Genomic DNA, 21,574 nt, shown 5'->3' with positions numbered 1-21,574 from the left:
ATCTTCAACAAAAGAGTATTTTCAAGTTTAAGGCACCTGCTCAGAACTGGCAGTCTCTTCTTGACACTCTCCTGTGTTCATCAGCACCTTTGGTAGCTCAGAACTTTGAACCTCTGTTTCTTACCACAGTCCTTATCCAAAAAGAAAGATAAAACACAAGTTTTGAAATATCTTTTCGTTTATGTTGAACAAAAAAGCTCAAAGGCAGTCATAGCTACTGGCCAGTACCACAGAAAGCCGTGTGTGGGCAGATTAGAGACTAAAAGGATGGGATCACTTGAGAGGAGGGTAAGAGAAGCAAGTCACATGCAGATGATGAAAGACTGATCAGCAGTGGAAGAGAGGGGAAGGGAAGAGAAGGGAACAGAAGTGCTGATCAGTGAAGAAAGGAGGAAACAAAGAGCACGTTGTGGGCTCAACTCAAAATGTTGCTGCTCATCGTTAACTCCCACGAATGCTATAGGTCTAAGCCCCCTGGTAAAGGCAGACTCATGAGCAAAAATGTAAATTGACTGAAGAATTTTTGATGGGTTATGTTGCTAGCAGGAAATGCAGACTTACTAACATCGTGCATTAAGCAATAAATAACAAACACAGTGCTCTCAAAAAGCCTAAATAAATAAGTCCCACTCCATCCCAACATCATCACCATCCAGTAATTCTGAACTTCATTTTGAAATAACAATTGGTTTCGCAGCATACTTTACTTTGTCCATTCTAACATAGTAGCACATTTTGAAAATATAATTGAAATTTCACTGGCTGGTGCGGGTTTTTTTCCCATATAATGAATTCATGTCATATCAGAACTTTCAAAACAGTGTTCTAATGTGGAAAAATAAAGTCGTCAAAATAATGGCTTTTCCTGTAGCACATGCTTTCCCTGAGATAGTAAGTTTGATTCAAAGCATACACTGAAATTTGTTGGACACCCATTGATTTCAGTGAATCAGATCTATGAGGAGATCTTGAAGAATAGAAGGAAAAAACTAGTGACAGCAAACTGAAGGAATTCCTTTTTAAACAGTGCCTCACAGATACACACAACAATCACTCAGTCCTGCCTTTGATGTACAGCTCCCCAAAACTTTACCTTTGCTGCTACAGGAAAAGCAGAATTGGACTGCCAAACCAGACAGGCATGAACCCCATCTGTTCTCAGACACACTAGAATTAACTAATGAGACACCACTGACTGCAGTGTGTATTTGCATCTAGATTGGCAAATCCATACCAAAGTCCTGCATGTTAACAACATTAAATACTCTGTGGAGACTCATTCCTGTGATTTATCATATAGCCTTTGGTGAAGTCAAAGCCTTGTTAGGAATATCTATTACATTTCACCGGTAAGACAAAGCTATTTTGAACAGTATTTATTAACCTAAAATCTGATCTACCAAACCAGGACCTGTTTGTTTCCCAGATCCAATCATATGTCCCTCCTGGATAAACCTGTAAAGATACAGAAAGCTCAAGGTGAACAGATTCATGGGCAATACATACTAATGTTTGGACAAAAAACAATGAAACCAGGTTAATATTAGCACCCAGGCTGATTTCAACTTGCAACTCACTGAAAATAAAGCTTTTCTAATAGGAACGTTGATACAAACTTCACCGTAACAGTGCTACTGAAATACAGTTCTGAGTAAGCTCCATCAAGTAGTGTTTTGTAAATGAATAATGACTTTGCTTAAAGCTAATCAACATCAAGTGTGTTAAAAAAGATGAAATAGTGCTGGAAGGCAGTGGGAGGTAGAGGAGCCTCAAAGTGCAAACAGGTGCTGATCTCCCTTCAGGGGGGATTGAGTGGCACAGACCTTACAGGCCTGTCACTTCTGATCAAAGCAAGCTCCAAGACCACATAATCACCATCACCCACCTTTTAAAGGATGCCCTGATTTATCATCTGTCAGTGTTAATAACTTGGCTACTCTTGTCTAAAATGCTTAAGAACATTACACAAGGATAACATTTCAATTTTTTTTTAAAGAAATGTGTAAATGTTTTAAACTAAAATGCACTGAAGTTCCTCCTTTGAGGCCATCTGTTGTTGGAGACCACCTGTCATCAAAAGACCACCTGAACACATAATATCCCATCATTATAGAACTATCCCCTTGAAGCCATGGATTTTAAGTGTTAGAGTAAGAAGGGTGTTTTTTACAGACGTTGTTGTTACTGGGCTTTTCATATAGTTTGAAGCCAAGGGATGACAGCCATATGTGAATAATGGCTTCATAATAACATACATATGAAATGCTACTTTGGGAAAAATCTGATAAGAGATCTGAACATTCCTTGACTGAGCTCCTCGCATCCTTTCAGCCATGCTGCTTGCACTGTTCTGTTCAAAGTGTCCTAATAAGTCACACCTAAAATGAAATCTTGAAACTACTGAGCTTAATTTTATTTCTCTTTATAAGAAGCAGCAGTATTTTCCTGAGAAACAAGGCTTACATTATTGTAAACAGAATTTTGTGGGGTTGGTCTGGATCTCATTTTTCCCTGCTGATCTCATACTCTTGCCTCATTAATTGCCCTTCAGTAAACATAAGTACACTACCAAGCTATCCTTGCCAAAAAAAAAAGGAACTGATTACCTTTCTTCTACCTGGCCCTAATATATGAATCTTTACCTGAATGCTGAAACATAATCTGCATCGTCGTAACCTACACAGTTTGAGACAATTTCTACCCTCGTGTGTAATCTGCAGCTCTGACAGGAGAGAACAGAGCACTCATACACAAGCCTGTGGCAAACATCTGATTCCAGATTTACAGTGTATGTATACACCAACAGAATGAATTTTTTGAGATATTTTTATCTGATAAATGCCAGTGGACTGTGATAAAATATCCTTTCCAGAAGGACATTCTGGACTTCTATTCCTTCCTCAACAACTGTGCTGTGGAGTGACTGAATTATTAATATACCTACTACATATAGATACTTTTCTTTAGGTCTGCTGATAAGCAAATACCCAATAGGCCTTGACAGTACTTAGGGAAAAATCCTATAAAATTCAACAAATAAAAAATGAACATGATTTTACTAAAATATAAAATTACTGTGAAAAGTAAAGAAGTTTAATATAGAATATTATTGTGATATTTTCTTACAGAATTTTTTGGTTTTGTTATTATTATCATCATTAACATTTAACTAATATGCAGCCTCTAAGACAAGAATAGAATTCTCTGTTAAATTATTCATAACACTATATTAAAACACTGAAATTTGTGAAAAGAAATATATAACTTTCCTTTAACCCCAAACATTCCTCAATAACTGCAAAGCCAAAATAAAATCTGAATACTTCGTTTGCAATTTAGCAAGAATCTATCTGTAACATGATGTACCTACCCAAGCATTCATACTTGGCATTTTCACAGAAGAACTTGCAGTTCTGCTCTGGTGACAATGAAGGGCCTAAGCTGACAACTGATTAAACTCAGAATGGCAGCAGGAATTCAGCCACTGCTCAAGATCTTTCTTCTTTTTTTTTTTTTTATTTTTTCCCTCTCTTCCAGAATCCTAGCAGCAGACTGTAAAAATACATGATCAACAATGAAAGCAAATAATCCTCTATAGTCTACAAAAATTGTGACATGTTTATTTCAAGAGCTAGTGTATTTTAGAGTGAAGCCTGAAACCATTCTTTAAACAAGCCTGTCACTAGTAAAACCATCACTAACCTTTATGTCAGAGATTAAATCTGTGTGAAGCAGATACATTACTGGCAAGGTGACACTCATAACAACAAAATACATATTTGAAGGACTCCTGTAGCAATCTGCAATACAGAGGTTATTTTAAAACTTTGTATTTCTTATGATCTAATTTAATTGATCTTAACTAGAACACACACTGATGCAAAGGCATTAGTTCAGTGGTTTCAGAAGTGGATTTGTTTAGTGCAATGTTCTACGTGGGCACCAGTAGGGTGTGCTCTGACAGGATTAACTTCCAGGGCATCTGAAAGCCGTGTTATCAAACAGTGTCACATAGGCACAAAGAAGGAAAAACTTATCTCCTCTTCCCCCAAAAGAGAAATTTCATATTGAAAGCTGCTTTGCATTTTAGACACAAAGATTATTAAAACCTGCAACGTAATTTTTGTCATTCAGCTGCCTAGTCGTTGCTAGAAACATGTAAAAAAGAGTACAAGACAAAAAATGAAAAAATTGAAGAACTCTAAAAAAGATCCTTTTGTTACAAAGTTCCTAGCCACAAGATGACCGACTGTCACAGGGATCCTCACTCTACCGAAATCCATTAAGACCTTTCTTCTTTCTATGATGACATACCTGATAAGGCATTTTCTAGAACAGCCTGTGTGAGAAAGTGAGGTTATATCACTATCTCACCATGTGATCACACAGCCTGTTAGTCAACTGCATGGAAAACTTCAGGTTCATACAAAATCATGCTCCACTAAAAACTTTTCTCTGAAAATATATTTAATATTTCAACTTTATCAGGTATCTTTTCTGAAGTGGTATTCAAATACTGTATTTATATTTCCCTTCATCTTTCTCCTGATCTTCCCGAAGTTTTTTTTCCCAAATAATAGCGGTATTTCCAGTAGTGTTAGAAGGGGGAAAAAAATCCCTGAAGAGACCGAATTGTATTCAAACTGTGCTGCAGTGAGCCAGCTATCTTCAACATGCTGAACATACCCTATGCAAATTTTAAAGGGGTGTTAACCAAGGATCGTTGTTGTAATCTCAGTGCTTTGTAAACATGGTACTACTCTACATCACTGCAGCTTTTTTACATTACTAAAGCTTTCTCCCATTCAGTTTTCTGTTGCAGAGGCTCACAGAAAGATGTAACTTCAAAATCTATTTAATTAAAACTTCAAATCAATTCAATTCTAATCTATTAATTCAAACTTGCAAATTTTTGACGAAATTATTGTTATATCTGTTTATACCTGCAGGCAAGTGTAACAACTATTTTATTCAAAGTGTGCTTTTATCAAATAGTTGAGAAAACAAGTTTATTAACCACAAAGCACATCAGAGAAAGTTTAGAACACATAAAATTATCAAACTAAAGAACATATTTTATTTTTAATAAAATAGTGGAGCATGAAAAATAATTGTATATTACAAACATATACAGCACAAAACTGTGCTCGGCCAGCACAGTAAAGAGCATCACTCTATACAAAGCTTTCCTTTGCAGAATCTAGTGCTTCTTGATCTATTCATAGTGAGAATTTGTTTAACAATAGAAAGAGTCAATAAGCCCTTTGGGTCTCTTTGAATTGATTCTCCCCCTTTTTTTTTTGCACAAATCAGTCCAAACGTGTATAACATTGGCTTGATTTCCATTAAAAAGCCACAAAATGTAACACTAAAGGGTTTCTGAGGACTAGACCTCTTAGTTCTTTTGTTAAAAGATTTCTTTTGTTGTCTTTATGTACAGCAAAATACTTGTTTCTCTTTTCATGTCATGGTAAGAAAAAAAATGTATTGCACATTATTCTTATTCACAAAGTTTGTGTCTGGTGCAGGAAGTTTCTCTTTTAGTGAAAGAATATTGGTGAGCATTATTGAACCTATTTTTAGGCACTCATAACCCACTAGGCTGAGATGAGTTGTAATGGGTTTCTCTCTCTCCCTTTTTTTTTTTTTTTTTTTTTTTTTTTTAAAGTTAGCACGGAAGTGGCTTTCACAGATAGCATACTTACTGAGGACAGGCCTCTTTGGGACCTTAAGTTTCCCTAAAGAGACAATGTTCACTTGAGCACTTTTAAAATCAAATCATTGCTCCATAAAACTTGACTATACCTTGTTACTCAGAAACCTGTAGGAAATCCAGCTCAGCTACATGAAACAGTTTAACAGGGTGGTGGTGGTTTTTGGTTTTTTGTTTTAAATAAATCTGAGGGCTGGATTAAGTACTTAACTACAAATAAGTAAGAGAAAAGGCTGTTTTAATTCACAATATATCTTCCACTGAAAACCTTTCCGTAATTACATTTACCTTCAGTTTTTTCCACCAGGTCCTGAATTCAGCGTGACACGTTTTTTGCCTTGAGATATTAAACTGTTCTGACAAAAAAAGCACCATTTATTTTTTAATTTCTGACAGCTACTGTGGGCATCTGTAAGTCTGCAAGGTGAGATACAGTATTTTGTAAAACTTGGTCACACACAAGTGGGTGGCTGTAATGTCGATTCATATTTTGCAAGGTGAGTTTTCTGTGGATGTTGAGGTTTTTTGTAGATTCCGCTACTTGTAATAACACTTGCAGGTTTCCTCCTACTTCTCTTCTTTAATCTTCGACTACAAACATTTTGCCAGGACTGAAGAGTCTTGGAAGTCCAGATCCACATACCGCTAGTAATGCCCACCACTAGTAACATGAAGATTTTGACCATAAAAATTTCTACTGCCGGAATAGAGTTATTCATCATGCAGTCTAAATTTTTCGTCTGATTGTTCATCTTGCATTTCTGTTGAGTTGCCACAATTTTCCAATAATCCATATTAAGTCTTTCATAAAAATAGCAAGCTATCACACAAGTTGCAGGCACTGTATACAAGACCGAGAAGACACCAATCCTGACCATAAGTTTCTCCAACTTGTCAGTATTTTCTCCACCTGTTTTCATCACCCTCCTGATATGAAAAAGGGCCACAAAACCAGAAAGAATAAAAGAAGTGCCAATGATTAGGTAACAAGCCAAAGGAATGAGTACAAACCCGGTCAAGGCATTCACATCCATGCTTCCGACATAGCACAACCCTGTCAGCTCATCTCCAGCCACCCTTCTCATAACTAGGATCATTATGGTCTTCACAGCCGGGATGGCCCATGCTGCCAAATGAAAGTAGCTACTGTTTGCTTCAATTGCTTCATGCCCCCATTTTTTCCCAGCTGCTAGAAACCAAGTCAAAGTCAAGATTACCCACCACAGGGAACTTGCCATACCAAAGTAATACAGAACCAGGAACACAATGGTGCAGCCAGTGCTCTCCAGTCCTTCCTGGATGACATAGAGCTGGCCGCTGTCCCTGTCACAGGCAATACTTTCGGCACCTGAAAAGAGGCGAATAATGTACCCCACTGAGTAGACACAGTAGCACATTGAGAGGAAGATAATGGGCCTCTCAGGGTACTTGAAACGCTGAGGATCTATCAGAAAAGTGAGTACAGTAAAAGCACTGGAGAAGAAGCACAGAATGGACCAGATGGCAATCCAAATGACAGCAAACTGTTTGTCATCCTTGCCCCAGTAAACATCAACCCCTGGAGTGCAGAGCGGCGCACAGGAAGCACTCTTTTCCACATGGTGGAACTTGCCAGGATTTTCACAGGAGGTTCTGCTGAGGCTGTCCTTATGCTGCTGCAGATCGTGGCCACTGCTGGGCCTCTGTGGACGAAACATGGGTGGCAGCATGCTGGATCCTCTGGGTGGCTCATCTGACCCGTTGTTGGGGGCTTCCATGCACAGGTAATTGGGGTCGTTCTTGTTGGGCAGTTTGCTGCAGTCTAAGGATTCTGGCCATTTAAAATTGAACTGCTCCATAATAGGAGAGCATTTCAGCCTCGCCTGCTCACACATAACCCTGCAGGCTGGGATTGGTGTAGAAACCTGCTCAGTGCACATAGGGGCATAGAGGGAGCACAGGAAAAATTTCAGATGGCTGTGGCAACCATACTCCACCAAGGGGGCAAACTCGTGCAGCTGAATGGCAGCTTCCCTTTGGTTTTCATGTCCCATCAGGTTAGGCATCCTCGTCATGTTGTACCCTATATCCTTGCACATGGGGATTTCTATCGGCTGGCACCTCCCGTCACCGGGGCGGTCAGTGTCTATGGAGCTGATCCCTGTGCAGAAGCAGGGCAGCCAGCAGAGCACCAGGAGCGCCCGAGCGACGTTCCTCGCCGTCGGCCCCATGCCGGTGGCCGCAGCGGCGCAGGCAGCCCGGCGTGCGGCCGGAGCGCGGCCGGCTCCCGCAGGCGCCTGGCGCTGGGGGCGTGCAGGGCGGGGAGCGATGGGGGAGGCGGGCTCACTTCAGTGGCCGCACGGCTCCTGCCCGGGCCGGCATCGCCCCCGACCTTCGCGAGGGAGCTCGGCAGCGGGGGCCGACCAGCACAGGGGCCGGCATCGCCCGGGCCGCGGGCAGCGCCCGCCCCGCTCAGCGCCCCGCGCTGCTGGGCGCCGGCCCCGCCGGGCGGTGGGCAGGCAACTTCGCCAACAGCCAGGGAAAGGGAAAGTACCCCCAGTCCACTGATGCGCAAAACTTACTGCGGGGAGCCCGGCAACTTTCTTTTCCCCGGGCTTCCACTTTTGCGATCCGTCTTTCCACAGCCCTTCCTCCTCCTCTTCCTCTTCCCCGCTGCTGCCTCCTCGGAGCACGGGCAGAGCGATGCCGGAATGGTTTGGGTCTAGGCAGATCCGAGCGATCACCGCCTCAACTTGCGCACGTCCCGGGCGGCTTTTTGGTGCAGCGGGTTGCTCCAGGGATTTTCCTCGCCCTAGAACGGGTCACAGCTCCGTACTTTCTTGCCGAGAGGTGGGGATTGGTTTATCCAAGTGCAGAATAAAGGAGGAGGAGGAGGAGAAGGAGGAGGAAATATCTAAGTCATTGAAGAGGGGGGCCTGAAAATCCCCCCACCCCCTTCTCGCCGCCCTCTGGTCTGGGTTTGCAATAGGTCGGCTCTTCAACGCTTTGCAGAGCAGGGCTGGCTCGTGTGTATGTTGTCTGTGTGCCTGCTCCCTCCTCCCGCGTTAGCAGGAACTCCTGGGGCTAGAGCAGCTGGGGTTTTTAGGGGGTGGTTGAGTCCAAGGATAAAATAATAATAAATAGAAAAACCCACCACAAAACCTGTGCAGGATCCGCCTCGCATACGACATCCACTTTGCATGAGAAAGGTGAAGCTGACACGGTGATTACTTTCCACTCACTCGGAACGCCTTGAAACCTCCTTAAGGACCCCTACAGGTTTTCCTTGATCAGCACAGATTAGAAAAAGCCCCATTTGTTTCTCTGTCTTTCTGTTTTTCCTTCTTTTCCCCTTTCCCTCCCGTTGCCCTCCCCTGAAAGTTTAACAAGATCTTTTCTCTAGAAGGCGTCAGCCTACCCTCCCTCAGGTAGGAAGCCAGGGAGAGAGAGCGCTTCAGACTTTATGTCTCCTAATAAGAAGGCTGAAGGTGGTGCCTCCTTGACTGCCTTTATTGGGGGGGGGGGGGGGGGGGGGGGCAATGCTTTAGCAGGGAGGATGTGGGGAGGAGGATGCATTTTATGGCGAGTGCTATAAGTGCTATAAACTCTTCGCTGCCAGGGTCGTTAAATATGGTTGCTTTCAGCCTGGAATCTCAGCTGTTTTCAAACGTCGTGCTTTGTCTGGAATTCCTAAATGAACAGGACGGGCAGGATTGCTGAAAAAGTACCTGATTATGGTTTTAATCGCAGTATGGCATCACTCGAAAAGTAGCTTACTTTTTTTCTCTTTTGTTTTGTTCATTTTACTTTTCCCAAACATGAAACCCTAGGGGACTAGAGACATACCCTTAGGAAAGTTACTTCATCCACTATAGGAAAGATAGTTACAAATTTTGGAGATGGGAATCGCTCTAAAGTGCATTGTGCTTACTTTTTAAGTTAAGCTTTGAGATTTATTTTGCTTATTAGTCTATCACAACTAGAAGGAGGAAGTTAAATCCCAAGCCAAGCTATAAATCACAATTTAACAGACCGAAAGGAGCACTGTGATCAGAAGTCAAAAGATTAGCTCTACACACTCCCACCTCCCCATTTTAGCTTAGTTTTAGTGAACATATTAATGTAGAAGGAAAATATCTCTCTTTTCATTCATGCTCGCCCGCACAAACTGGTCTCCTCTCCGTTAGCGCCTGTCTGTTATCAAACGAACACGGATTCTCCTGGAAACTACCAAATCCCACAGGGTCAGAGTTAATACCCCACCAGGCTCTAGAAAGGAAACTGTTGGCTTCCTCAATTGTGATAAGGGTGAAATGTATCCAAGCAGGGACAACAAACCAGGGCTAATGTTTGTCTTTGAAAACCCTGAAGATGTGACTAGTTTTTGCCTAGAAGTGAAAGCCATTATAAAAATGTTTTATAACACTAGTCCTTCTTTTTGTGGCTTTGCAGTGGATCAAGGAGATTATACTTATAAAGTATTGCTCTTGGTGCTGACCTTTCCTTAGGCACTTTTAGGTTCCTTAGGGAATGTTACAAAAGCAGGCAGTATTATGTACCAAAAAAAGAGCTTTATTTATTTTAGTGTGTCTGTGTATGTATGTGTATGAGAGTGTGTGTTGGGGCATTTCCATTCTTCATTAATCTAAACCTGTTTTCTTAGTATTTGTATGCATCCTGATTCCTCTTCTAGAGAGCTCAGTTGGGGGTAGTAGGGAAGTGTGGGGAAAGCTTTTACAAGGGACAAGTAAATTCTACTTTAAAAAGTAGAACTTAAATAATAATACAAAGTAGAATTTAAATAACGCATAAGATGAGCATGTTCTGTATTTGTTTTGTTCAGCTTGATTGTTTGGGAGCTTGTATTTCTTTCTCTTTTTTTTTTCTTTTTTTCCAACAAGTATTTTTGAAAAGCATGTTATATCACCATTCATATTTATCTAGAAAAAATAACTGAAATAAAACATGGCCTGTTTTCTTCTATAGCATGAAAAGCAACCTTTAGCTCCTAAGAGGCAAAAAGAAGTACAAATGAAAGTGTGAAAAAAAAGAAGGGGGGGGAACCCTCAACCTTTGTAGTTGCGTTTCTCTTAATTGATCTTTTTTGTGCCAATTTAAATCAGTGTTGTTTCTACAGCCATTATTTTAGCCAATGCATCCTGCTTTATATAATTTATTTTACTCTCTATATTTTTGAAGAGCTATGTAGTGTATCTCCCATTCAACGAGCATGAGTCAGTGAAACTGACAAATAGAACATTATTACAGAAAAATGAGAGTGCTGAGAAATCAGCAACTGGAAGATACCTCTGTAACTAATAAATGAAAAGAGCCTTTTGATGGCTCCAGCTGAAAAGATATTTTATTTTACTTTTTTTCTCCTGTGTGTGGGATTTGAGATGTGTGATTCTATGGAGCAGCCAGGCACCCCTGCTGCTAGGCCCTGGCTAGGAGTTGGCCCCCCTCTGGCAAATGTTATGGAGAATTGGGAGGAATTTTATGGCTGTCTTTTCCCTCAGCTCTTTTTTCTTTTGTCTTCTTTGAAGAATGACTTTAGACATTTTATTTACATATTTAACCATGGATGAAAGAGGAAAAAGAAAGCATTTGGGCCGTTGTGGGAATAGTGATATGTTTAAATTAATGGAAATCTTATTAGGCTTCTAAAATTTTAAGCAAAAGATTTAAAATGAAATTTTATAATTAAACATGATTTCAAATAATGTGCCACCTCACGGGAAAGATGCATTTCTCCTTCTAGCTATCCTTTTCCCCACCTCCCAAAAATGTACAAAGGAATCATCTGTATCTTAAAGTCCAGCTCTTCTTCTGTCCCATAAGCAAAAGATTAAAAACTCTGAATATTTAATAAGGCATGTGATAATTCAAACCATAACTAAATATTTTGTAGGTAGAGCAAACTAGAAACAAGACAAGAAAAAAGACACACACCCCCCTCATCCCTGCAATGGTGAAGTTTAATGCTGTGTAATCTATTGCAGTGTCAGTGTTTTAAAATACTTTGATATGGGTAATGGTGAAAATCAAAGTTGCATCTATTCTGTATGTGTTAGAGTCAATGGAAATTACAGTGCTAGGCAAGGTTTTCTGAAATGGGATTAAAGAAAACCCAAATAATCCACTTGAGATAAAACGTTCTGACACTTCAGCAGTAAAGAGAAATTAAATTATAGGCTTGGGGAGTTGAAGAGTTAATTAATACATTAAAGATTTTTAGTAAAATAGTTTAAATTACTTACGGTTAACAGTAGTGTGTTATGACAGAACATGAACTGATACTGACAATCATGTTTAAGAAGCCTGTAGCTATAACTGGTTTTCAAGTTTAGTATTTTTGGCCAGCTGTTTATTACACAGAAAATAGAGATCAGTTTAATGTTAGTCCCATTCAATAATCCCATCGTCATCTATATTTGTAATTAATTCACTCAGCCACTTTTTAACTGCTTACATCTGATACATGTTTCATTCTGGTAACAGATTCTAACATATATACATTTTCAAACAATGTTAGCCGCACAAAATATAGCAACTGTAAAAGAAAAAGATCACACACACCAAAAAGAAAGCTGGTAACTTTTGTCACAAAAAAAAAAAAAAAAAATTGTTTCAGCAATTTTATAAGCCTGCCTTTCTTACTGAATTTCCACTAGATATTCATACAATCAAATGGCATGCAGAAAAATGTTTACTTTTTAAAACAAATGGGCTTATTTTTTCCTCGCCATAGAGTCTATGTCATAGTTTTCCTCCAGTATTTAAATAAACATGTCTGCCTAATAAGACAGGCATCGGAGAAATATTCTCATGCAAGTGTGAATCTTCTCAATGCACAGAAGTTTTAATTACCTTAGAGAGCCACCACCACCACCAGTTAAAAGAATTTAAAACAAAAACAAATCATAAATGGATGAGTGGGTTGTATAGTATTGCTCTAAACAATTTAGCTGGCTATTTTAAGGGCACTTCCCTTGAAATGTGTTTTGAAATATTACCAAAGGTTCGACGGGGTGCATTAGTGTGAATTGCAAATCAGAACATTTATTTAATCCCCTTTTCATGGCCTGGCTTCGGATCAGTGGCATCTAAGGGACTCCCCACTGATTCTGGCTCAGGAGGAACCATTCACTGGGGCAGCTTCCCTCCTCTATTCCCACAGTCCAGAAAACAACACCACAGACAGACACCCTCCAAGTAAATTAGATTAAACTCCTTCTCTTCCACAGCACATTAGCCTTTTCACTGCCCAAGACTCATTATTCAGCTACTCCCAATTTAAAGATACAGTATTTTCATCCTCTTAGGAACAAAACCAACAAACAAAACTAAAGCCAAATCAGAATAAAAAAGATTCCCAGTCAGAAATAAACCAAGTAATTTTAAATTTACATAAAGGTAGGATAATATCCTTTTCACTTATGTGCTGATATTACAGGGGTATCACCATTTTAAAGCACAGGCCACAGCAGAAAGTTCTGTAGAGACTAAAAACAGGGACAGGTCTAGTGAAAAACAAAATGCACACAGATTTTCCTCTTACACACACTGTTTGATAAACTTCATTCATTGTTCTTCTTACATGCACTGTTTGCATATCTTGCAGCCAAATGTAGGCTTGTAAAGGCATAAAAATAGTGAAAACTGCATATGATAGAATTAATTAGTTCTCTTCTAGTCACTTCCTCCCTTATCTTCCATCTGTAACTTCTCCCTCCTTACTTTTCAAGGTAAACCCACTATTTTAAAATCTCTCATTCAGGTATGAGTCCGTACCTCTTCATAAATACAAATGCAAGCAGCTAACAACAGATAGGAGTAGTAAGATCCCAACAAGCTGTACCTTCAGTCTCAGGGGACTAGAAGGCTATTGCCATATTTGCAGTATCAGGCATTGCAGGCACATGAACCAGTTGCTAGGAACTTCCACTTCTGGGCATTATTTTATATAACCTACATTACTTGTGTACCACCTAGGTGGTGCAAAAGGAGAAAAGTGATAATCTCTGGCCCTTAATCTCGGATTTAAGAAAAAAATAACCACCCCGCTACAGAAGAATCTTTACTCCTTGTGCTTTCATGTGCCCAGATGGTCAAGGAAGCCAATGGCACTCTGGCTTGTATCCAAAATAGTGTGGCCAGCAGGACTGGGGCAGTGATCGACCCCTTCTGCTTGGCACTGGTGGGTCTGCACCTGGAATCCTGGGTTCAGTTTTGGGCCCCTCACTTCAAGAGGGATGTTGAAGTGCTGGAGTGTGTCCAGAGATGGGCAGTGGAGCCGGAGCACAAGTTTGATGGGGAACGGCCGAGGGATCCGGGGGTGTTCAGCCTGGAGAGGAGGGGGCTCAGGGGGGACCCAATTGCTCTCTCCAGCTGCCTGACAGGAGGCTGTAGGTGTCGGTCTCTTCTCCCAGGTAAGAAGCAACAGGGCAAGAGGAAACGGCCTCAAGTTGCACCAGGGAGGTTTAGATTGGCTATTAGGAAGAATTTCTTCTCAGAAAGGGTTGTCAGGCATTGGAACAGGCTACCCAGGGAGGTGGTGAAGTCACTGTTCCTAGAGGTTTTTAAAAAGCGCATAGATGTGGTGCTTAGGGACATGGTTTAGTGGTGGGCTTGGCAGTGGTGGGTTAACAGTTGGACTTGATGATCTTAGAGGCCTTTTCCAACCTAAATGATTCTACCATTCCATGCTGATTTCTAAAGCATCACTAAAGTATCTTTCCAATAACATTCCAGTACAAATATCTGCGGCACCTAACTTGCAGAGAACTGGTAAAATAATTTTAGTTTTGTTCCTCTGGAAGATCCTGAAAGGTACTCTCAGTACCTGCAGCTCCCAGTTGTAGTATCAGTGTCTCTCTAAATTAGCACCTAGGTTATGGAAAGATGACAGAGTAGATGAAAGCGATCTGAAGTACATGGCAATATTTCTGACATATGGATGTTACCCTACGTTACTTGAGCTTGCAACAGATGAATGATCTTGTGTCTGGCTTTCCTTGGTCTGCCAAGAACCTTCATACATAGGCATTAATCTTGTGGAAATCTTCCTTCTCTGCTAGTAAACTTTTGCAACGCTGTAGTCTTCCTGCTGGCCATGCATCTGATCTCCTGAGTATCACTCAGTTCAGGTTTCTCACTAATATTCTATCTTTTAATTGCCTATGTGTTACTTTAAGCATTCTGACACCTCTGGTACAGGCAGGGACTTTCATAAGTAAAATGATGGTAATAAATACGCTTATTACTGCTATGGTAGAGGACCGCAAGGTCTGTTTCCCCAGTACTGATCACTCATTCATGAACTTCCAAAGAAATATACAAAAGTCCATTTATCAGAAAGTTACTCTACTTTGCTCATGTGAAAACTTGATAAATGCTGTGAAATTAAGGTTTCTTGTGAAGGTTGCAGGACAAACATAATTTTCACGCCTAATCTCAAAAAAAAAAAAGGGGGGGGCAGGGAATGTAGCTGTAGGACAGGTCTGACGACTGAGATTTTTGGAGACAGTCTTTTTCCCATTCATACTAGTTCACTACTTGTTTTGGTGGTAGAAGAAATGGCCTGTGGGCATTGATGTAAAAGATAATTTCCAACTGTCTGTAACTGTTGAAGTAGTCACATCCCAGCTTCTGTACCCATCCTATAATATTCAAAACAGACTGGGAAAGGCCAGAAGTAAAGATTTAGAATAATGCAGTTAGAAAGGGAATGAGGTTTATCGGAGAGCTGCCAGGGTAAGCAAATGTGAGCTGGAGATCCCTGGTGTTCTGACATGAAGCATTTTTATCCTCAACTCCAGGAATCAAGAGCCTCAAAAATGTCAGAAATTGTTGTTCTGTGTCCATCACTCACATCCTATTTTACCTAAGTAAACTTTTTTCAGTATCTTGATCCTTAGGTTTTGATACTTTTACAACACCCTTAAAACCTTTGTAAAGGTAACCAAACTTTTGTAGGTCGGAGGCAATAATAAGGTTATATATTCTTTTGGTACTTCTGTATGTGGACAGATTCAAGAAATCATGAACATGATGCATTTATCCAGAATCAAACAAAAATTTCTCAAAATCAGCATATTTTCAGACTTCTACACTTCTTGGACTTGGTATAATAATTCAAAGAAAAAACCTAGAAGCTTTGACCTACAAAACTTGAAAAATCTCCCTCACTGAAAATCACTGACAGCTATACTCTTGAATTGTCTTACATGCTTTCTGCAGTATCCCTATTTCATAACAAAATGGCATTGTCTTTCATGAACTGTTCAGCAGCAGAGTTGGAATGCAATAGACAAGTCAGTTCTCTTTATCCTGCATCTTCCAAAACCATTCATTACTCATTATTTCTATGATCTTTTTCACTTTAGAAAACTAGTTTATACTTTTACAGTGCCACACTTCATAATGCCTATGTTTATCCCTTACAAGAAGCAGCAAACAATTTTAAGAGCTTTATCAGTAGTCTCTATAATGTCATGCAGAGAAAACTAACATAGTGGTGAACTTGTGTTAGCAATGTATTTAATGTGTTTAAGATGATTTTCTAATCTGAGAGGCTGGCTAAAATTCCAGACCCCTCTATGTGAACCCTTATGTCTTTTCACCATCTCTAATTTATACTGTTGTCTTAAGATAATTTTTATTTGCATGATTTAATAAAATAGTATCAATTTTAACCTTTCACTGTCTTTGACTCAGTTTTATCTACCTACCTAAATTGAAATTAATAGTAGTAATCTTTGGAGGAAGGGACATAAGGATACTGGAAGAGAGCTGGAAGGTGATTTACAACCTAATACAAGGGCCATTCTGGCCCAACTTCAGCCCCTGAGAGCATTACAACAGCTGAAATAGACTAGTTTTCTGACCTATCCTCCCTTTGTCCTTGTCTTTGACACTTCACTACATGAGCCAGAGAGGCCTAGGCCAGTTCCTGTGCCCGCTGCAGAGGATACCAGGTTTCTCACACGTTCAATAAGTAAATGGTAAAGATCTCTCTCTGGCCCTTTTATCCAACAGAGTTTATTTATAGCACCACATTTTATATTGTATTGCACTTCACAGTAAAGATGGTAGCAACCACATAACACCCTTTTCTGAAGTCTTGAATAAAGGTTTTCGAATCATTTTTCAGAAGATGGGTAAGAGACGTTTACTTTCCTAAAACTAGACTAGTTTTCTTTGAGTTATCACATTATTTCTTTGGAAAGTTTTTAGTCTAACATTATTTAAAAAAACCCCAAATAACAACAAACAAACAAAAAAACCCCAAAACCCCCAAACCAAGCAGTCTGGAAACCTGCAATGTACCTTTTCTCATGCTTGATACAGACCACTGTAATAAAAGCATAGCCTGATGTATCAGCCTTCTTAGGATATAAAACACAATCCTAGCATAAGTTGCCTTCCTGTCTCAAGTTCAGTTCTCTTCATCAGAGCCTTTTATAACTGTCTATAATACAGACCTGTGTCTCTCAGTGTTTTGCAAGTGTGAATTAATTAATTCTTTTAAAATCCTTCTGTGGTGTTGTAGGTAAGCCCTTTTATAATCAACATAATGAAGGATAAAATATGGTACAAATATGTACCCTGCATCAAGAACTGAAAGAAGAGCACAGTAAGAAATAAAATTCTAGCATTCTAATCCAAAGCCTGCTCTTTCTCCCACATTAGTCTTTTTCTTTCTCAGATGTTTCCCAACACCTGTTATTCACTGGACAACACTGCAAAGCCAGGTCTGAAAGGCACATATATCATGTGTGATACGTACAGAACTGGCTATCTTGACTCCTTACAACAGTGGATTCTTTGTTAATGATGCCAAAATAGAGAGTATACACTGGTAACTGCACATTAATTGTCTGCCTTGTATGTATTTCTTGTTAAGCAATGTGAAGAAAGCAGAGTGTGCTGCTGTAAGTCACTGAATGTCAATGTTAGGGAACAGCTTTTTACAGAGAATCAAGGATTTCTCCAATTACTGCAGCTGCATAGCAAATTCACGTGCATTGTGCATCAGTGGAGTACAGGTGCATACCAAACGAGTCTCCTAGTTTACTACTGCTTAATCCTGCCTTGCAAACTCAGCGAATAGCCTTCAGTAGATAGAACAAAATTCAGCTATTTTGGATAATCATTCTTATAAAAAATCAGTGTAAACAGGGAACTGCCTGAGCACACTAAAGCTTTGCATCAGTGCAGCTGTTGTAAAGGTGCATGTCTTCAACACTGACATTGTGAACTTTGCTGGCCACTGTCAGCTGAACTGGGCAGTGTAAAGCAGGCCAGAGCACCTACATAACATACATTGTTGCAGCATGAAAAGGCATGATGTTTTCTTTTTCAGGTGGATAACCACCACTGTAAAGGCCAAATCCTGGTATTACCGGAAGCAAAGACCGCTGTGCTGTTCAGTGGAAGCAGTCATTGTCTTTCCAATTACATAGTTCTTCAAAACAAAAGCTATCATGGCCCATTCCTATCATGGCACTAGCCCACACTAAGATAGGTTTGTCTGTGCTTTGCTTCTGCTTCTTGCTTTATGTAAATTCTGATTTTAACTATATTTTTCTTTCTTTTTCACATCTTATCTTAAGTGATAATTCTTCAGAATAGAGGCAGAGAATTTAAGAGAATTACTGTTTAAATGTTCTGGGGCCTAAATTTTATCTCTACCTATTCCAGAATAAATCGGTATCTACTTGATTTTCACTAGTGCTAGAAGGAGTATCCAACAGTTTGGATCAAAAGAAATCTTCCATGATGCAGTTATGCCTCTGTGATAGATCAGAACTAAAATCTAGTAATTCAGTTTCCCATATGTATATGATAGGTATATGACATTCCCCATAGGTGGAAGTGTTCAAGGCCAGGTTGGACGGGGCTTTCAGCAGCCTGTTCTAGTGCAATGTGTTGCTGCCCATGGCAGGCAGATTGAAGCTAGATGATCTTTAAGGTCCCTTCCAATCCAAACCATTCTATCATTCTCCAATTCTATGATATGTTATTCCCCAATATATAGTATGATATATTGAGGGAGTAACAATTCCACAATAGCTTTGTGTTTTACCCATTCTTAGACGTTCTCTGTGCATCTGCTAGAGGGCACTGTCAGAGACAGGATGTTGTGCTAGATGGACTTTTGACCTGACCTGCATATCCATTTTACATTCTTAGGTACCATGAATGGATGATATGGGTTTAATCACCGGTGTATGTTGCTCTTGGACATTCTTCACTGGTGTTTTAATTTTAAGGGTGTGATGGCAATTGCGCATTCTCTGAAGCAAGCATGAAAAGTGAGAAATGTAAATACCATTGTTTGGAATGCTATTTATTATATCCAGATCACAGAACCAGAGATGCTTTCAAGCAAGATGCACAAGACAGGCTAATCCAGTAGTTAAAGCAGGCATGTCAGATTTCACAAAATGAGCATAAACGTCACATACAACAGTTGGTTCTGTCTAAAATCCACAGCTGATGTGTTTGTAGTACAGTCTTTCTCTCATCTGAGGACACTAGAAACTAATCATAGCTGGCTGGCAGAATCTCTAATCTAGGATGTCAGACTGCAGGACAAGAGAGAACTGGTTAGGCTGTGTTTTGGGCCAGAGTGCCCCACTCACAGCCTGAACCACAGACCACCCTGAAATCACAAAATTCAATCTCTTCTTTTATGCTGGAACCCATCTTATCAAAGATAACCAATATATATTTCACATGTCGGAGCAGGAATTTGATAGAAATGTTAAAGCATTAGACTGAGAATCAATCTGGCTCAAATCCACACTGCCAGCCTGGTACAGTAATAGATACATAAAGCTGTCCTATACAGTGAAGTTATACCGGTATGAAATGGAGTGAGGAAGTATTACATTTAGATGGCTCTCAGATGTTTAGATTTTTTCCCCTATTTGATTTTATTATGATTATTTGGAAATTATTAAAACAAGGTTGGAGAAAAGACCAGCTCGGTCAGAAATACCTGCATCTGCATAAGGAAGTGCACAGACAACAGCATAGTTTAAGTATAATGATGCAGTATTACTGGAAAATGCCTCTATGTACACAAGCCCATTGCCTAACTTTGTGTTTCCCCTGTCTTTAAATGAAGAATAATCTGCTTGATGTTAGTGAATGGGGAATGCTCACACACTGCAGTGTTGGAATATGCTACTACTCAATGAGAGAATGCTCGGGAAATTCAGACATTTGGGAAGATACAGATAGACCTTTCTAGATCGATTGCAAGTTCAGTACACGTAACATTCCAGTTTTGGCAATCTCATGTTCAAGAGCACAGGAACAGTGTTACATGTTGCACACATTAGGCAACCAAGTATACATTATCAATTCAAAGCAGCTGTTGAAGTTCAGAAATTTTAAGGGAGCTATAGGGTGAATTACTGCATCTATACATCTTTTTTTGGAAGGGGGAATGCAAAGGAGGAGGGAATGAAAAATTGATACTACTCTGTGCTCCAGATGAAAGAACAAACATAATTTTATTTTCTTTAATGACTGCACTGGATTCCAAAATTAAACCCAGCGGGTAAAAAGATCCTGTGCAGATTTCAAAAGAGATCATGTAGTCTGTCCATGTGCTAAGGCAGGCATATTTTTTAAGCCCTGCCATGTTCTGTAAAACTGAAAAAGGGTTATCCCTGTAAGCATTCTGCTTTTCAAAGCCATCTGTCTCTCTCTACCTACCCCAAGTCAGTGGATATTTAAAAAATAAATGTCATCCTAACTTTCTATGTGATTTTGTGGTTCCTCCCTCTAACTTTAAAAGGAGAATTCCTTATAGTCTGCATTAAGTATTATTAGAGCTCAACATACAGACAGCACTTTTTCTTAAGCTCTCAGCAGAGCCAGGCCAAAAAAAAAAAAAAAAAAAAAAAAAAAAGCAAAGCCAAAAAACCCCAAAACCCCCAGCTGTATAAATAACTGAATATAATCCCCAGTACAGATTTTAAATCAATTGAACTGAGAATAGCTAACCTTCACTCTGAACTCACTCCAGTTGCAGGTTAATGCAGTTAATTGCAGAGCACCTGGTCTAAGCCTCAGGTATATGAATCATCCCCACAGCACACCTTTCAATCTTTTATTCTTATGTAATGCCCTGGGGCAGCTGACAGTGCTTGTTTAAGCTTTGTTCCTAGTGGGTGTGCCAATATGCTGTCAGAATTCCCTTATATGCAAAAGAAAGGTTCTACCTTAAAGCATATGCATGTATCTCGGAGGCTGTGGTTTGAGGATACACTGTCTCCAGTAGCAATACTGTTGTACCTACCTTCCCTCTACGGAGCCCCTGCTTCGTGCTGCTGCTCCCAAGCTATGTGCACATTGCACCATTTTTGCTAACACAGCTGTTTGTGGAGTTGAGTCATCTTAACAATCAACCCTAACAATACAGATTTTTAACACCAAAACAGTGCATAACATTAAGCTAGTACTGCTTCTGGAATCATCACATTCAAAAATGGTGGCCTGTGAGTGTGGATACATAAAGCAATATGTACATATATATGTATACACGTGTGCTTTTATTTGTATGTGCTTGTAAGACAGAAATATTTTTATGTGTCTTTGCACATACACATTACTTCAGATACTCATACAATAAATCCTTTTAAAACCAAGGATAGTCCTCTTTAGTTTAGTAAGTTCTTTTTAAAATTCGTAAGTGAATTGCATAGCCTTTATCCATCAAAACCTGTTCTTGGACACAGATTTATTTTTAACATCAATAGTAAAAAGACAAACCAAATTAACTGTTTACCTAAATACTATAATGTATATGCATATAACATATGTACAACCATGTGTGTTTTATAAATAAATACCTATGTGCAC

The 21,574-nt window shown here is 39.7% G+C and overlaps 1 protein-coding gene across 1 annotated transcript in view; it reads right to left on the bottom strand.

Annotated features, from left to right (window-relative positions):
- The window catches only part of FZD10 (frizzled class receptor 10), a 33,123-nt gene extending 12,024 nt beyond the window's left edge, over window positions 1–21,099 (bottom strand). The window contains exon 1 of the mRNA XM_080406598.1: window positions 37–21,099. Within this exon, the coding sequence (XP_080262724.1) occupies window positions 6,166–7,923 (1,758 nt within the window). The 5' untranslated portion in view covers window positions 7,924–21,099 and the 3' untranslated portion in view covers window positions 37–6,165. The remainder of the gene's footprint in view (window positions 1–36) is intronic.
- Between the last annotated feature and the right edge of the window lie 475 nt (window positions 21,100–21,574).

The sequence above is a fragment of the Falco punctatus genome (genome assembly GCF_963210335.1).
Source record: "Falco punctatus genome assembly, chromosome: 1".
NCBI classification, from domain to species: domain Eukaryota; kingdom Metazoa; phylum Chordata; class Aves; order Falconiformes; family Falconidae; genus Falco; species Falco punctatus.
The sequence above is the reverse complement of the archived record's forward strand: the minus strand, read 5'-3'. Positions and strand labels throughout refer to the sequence as shown.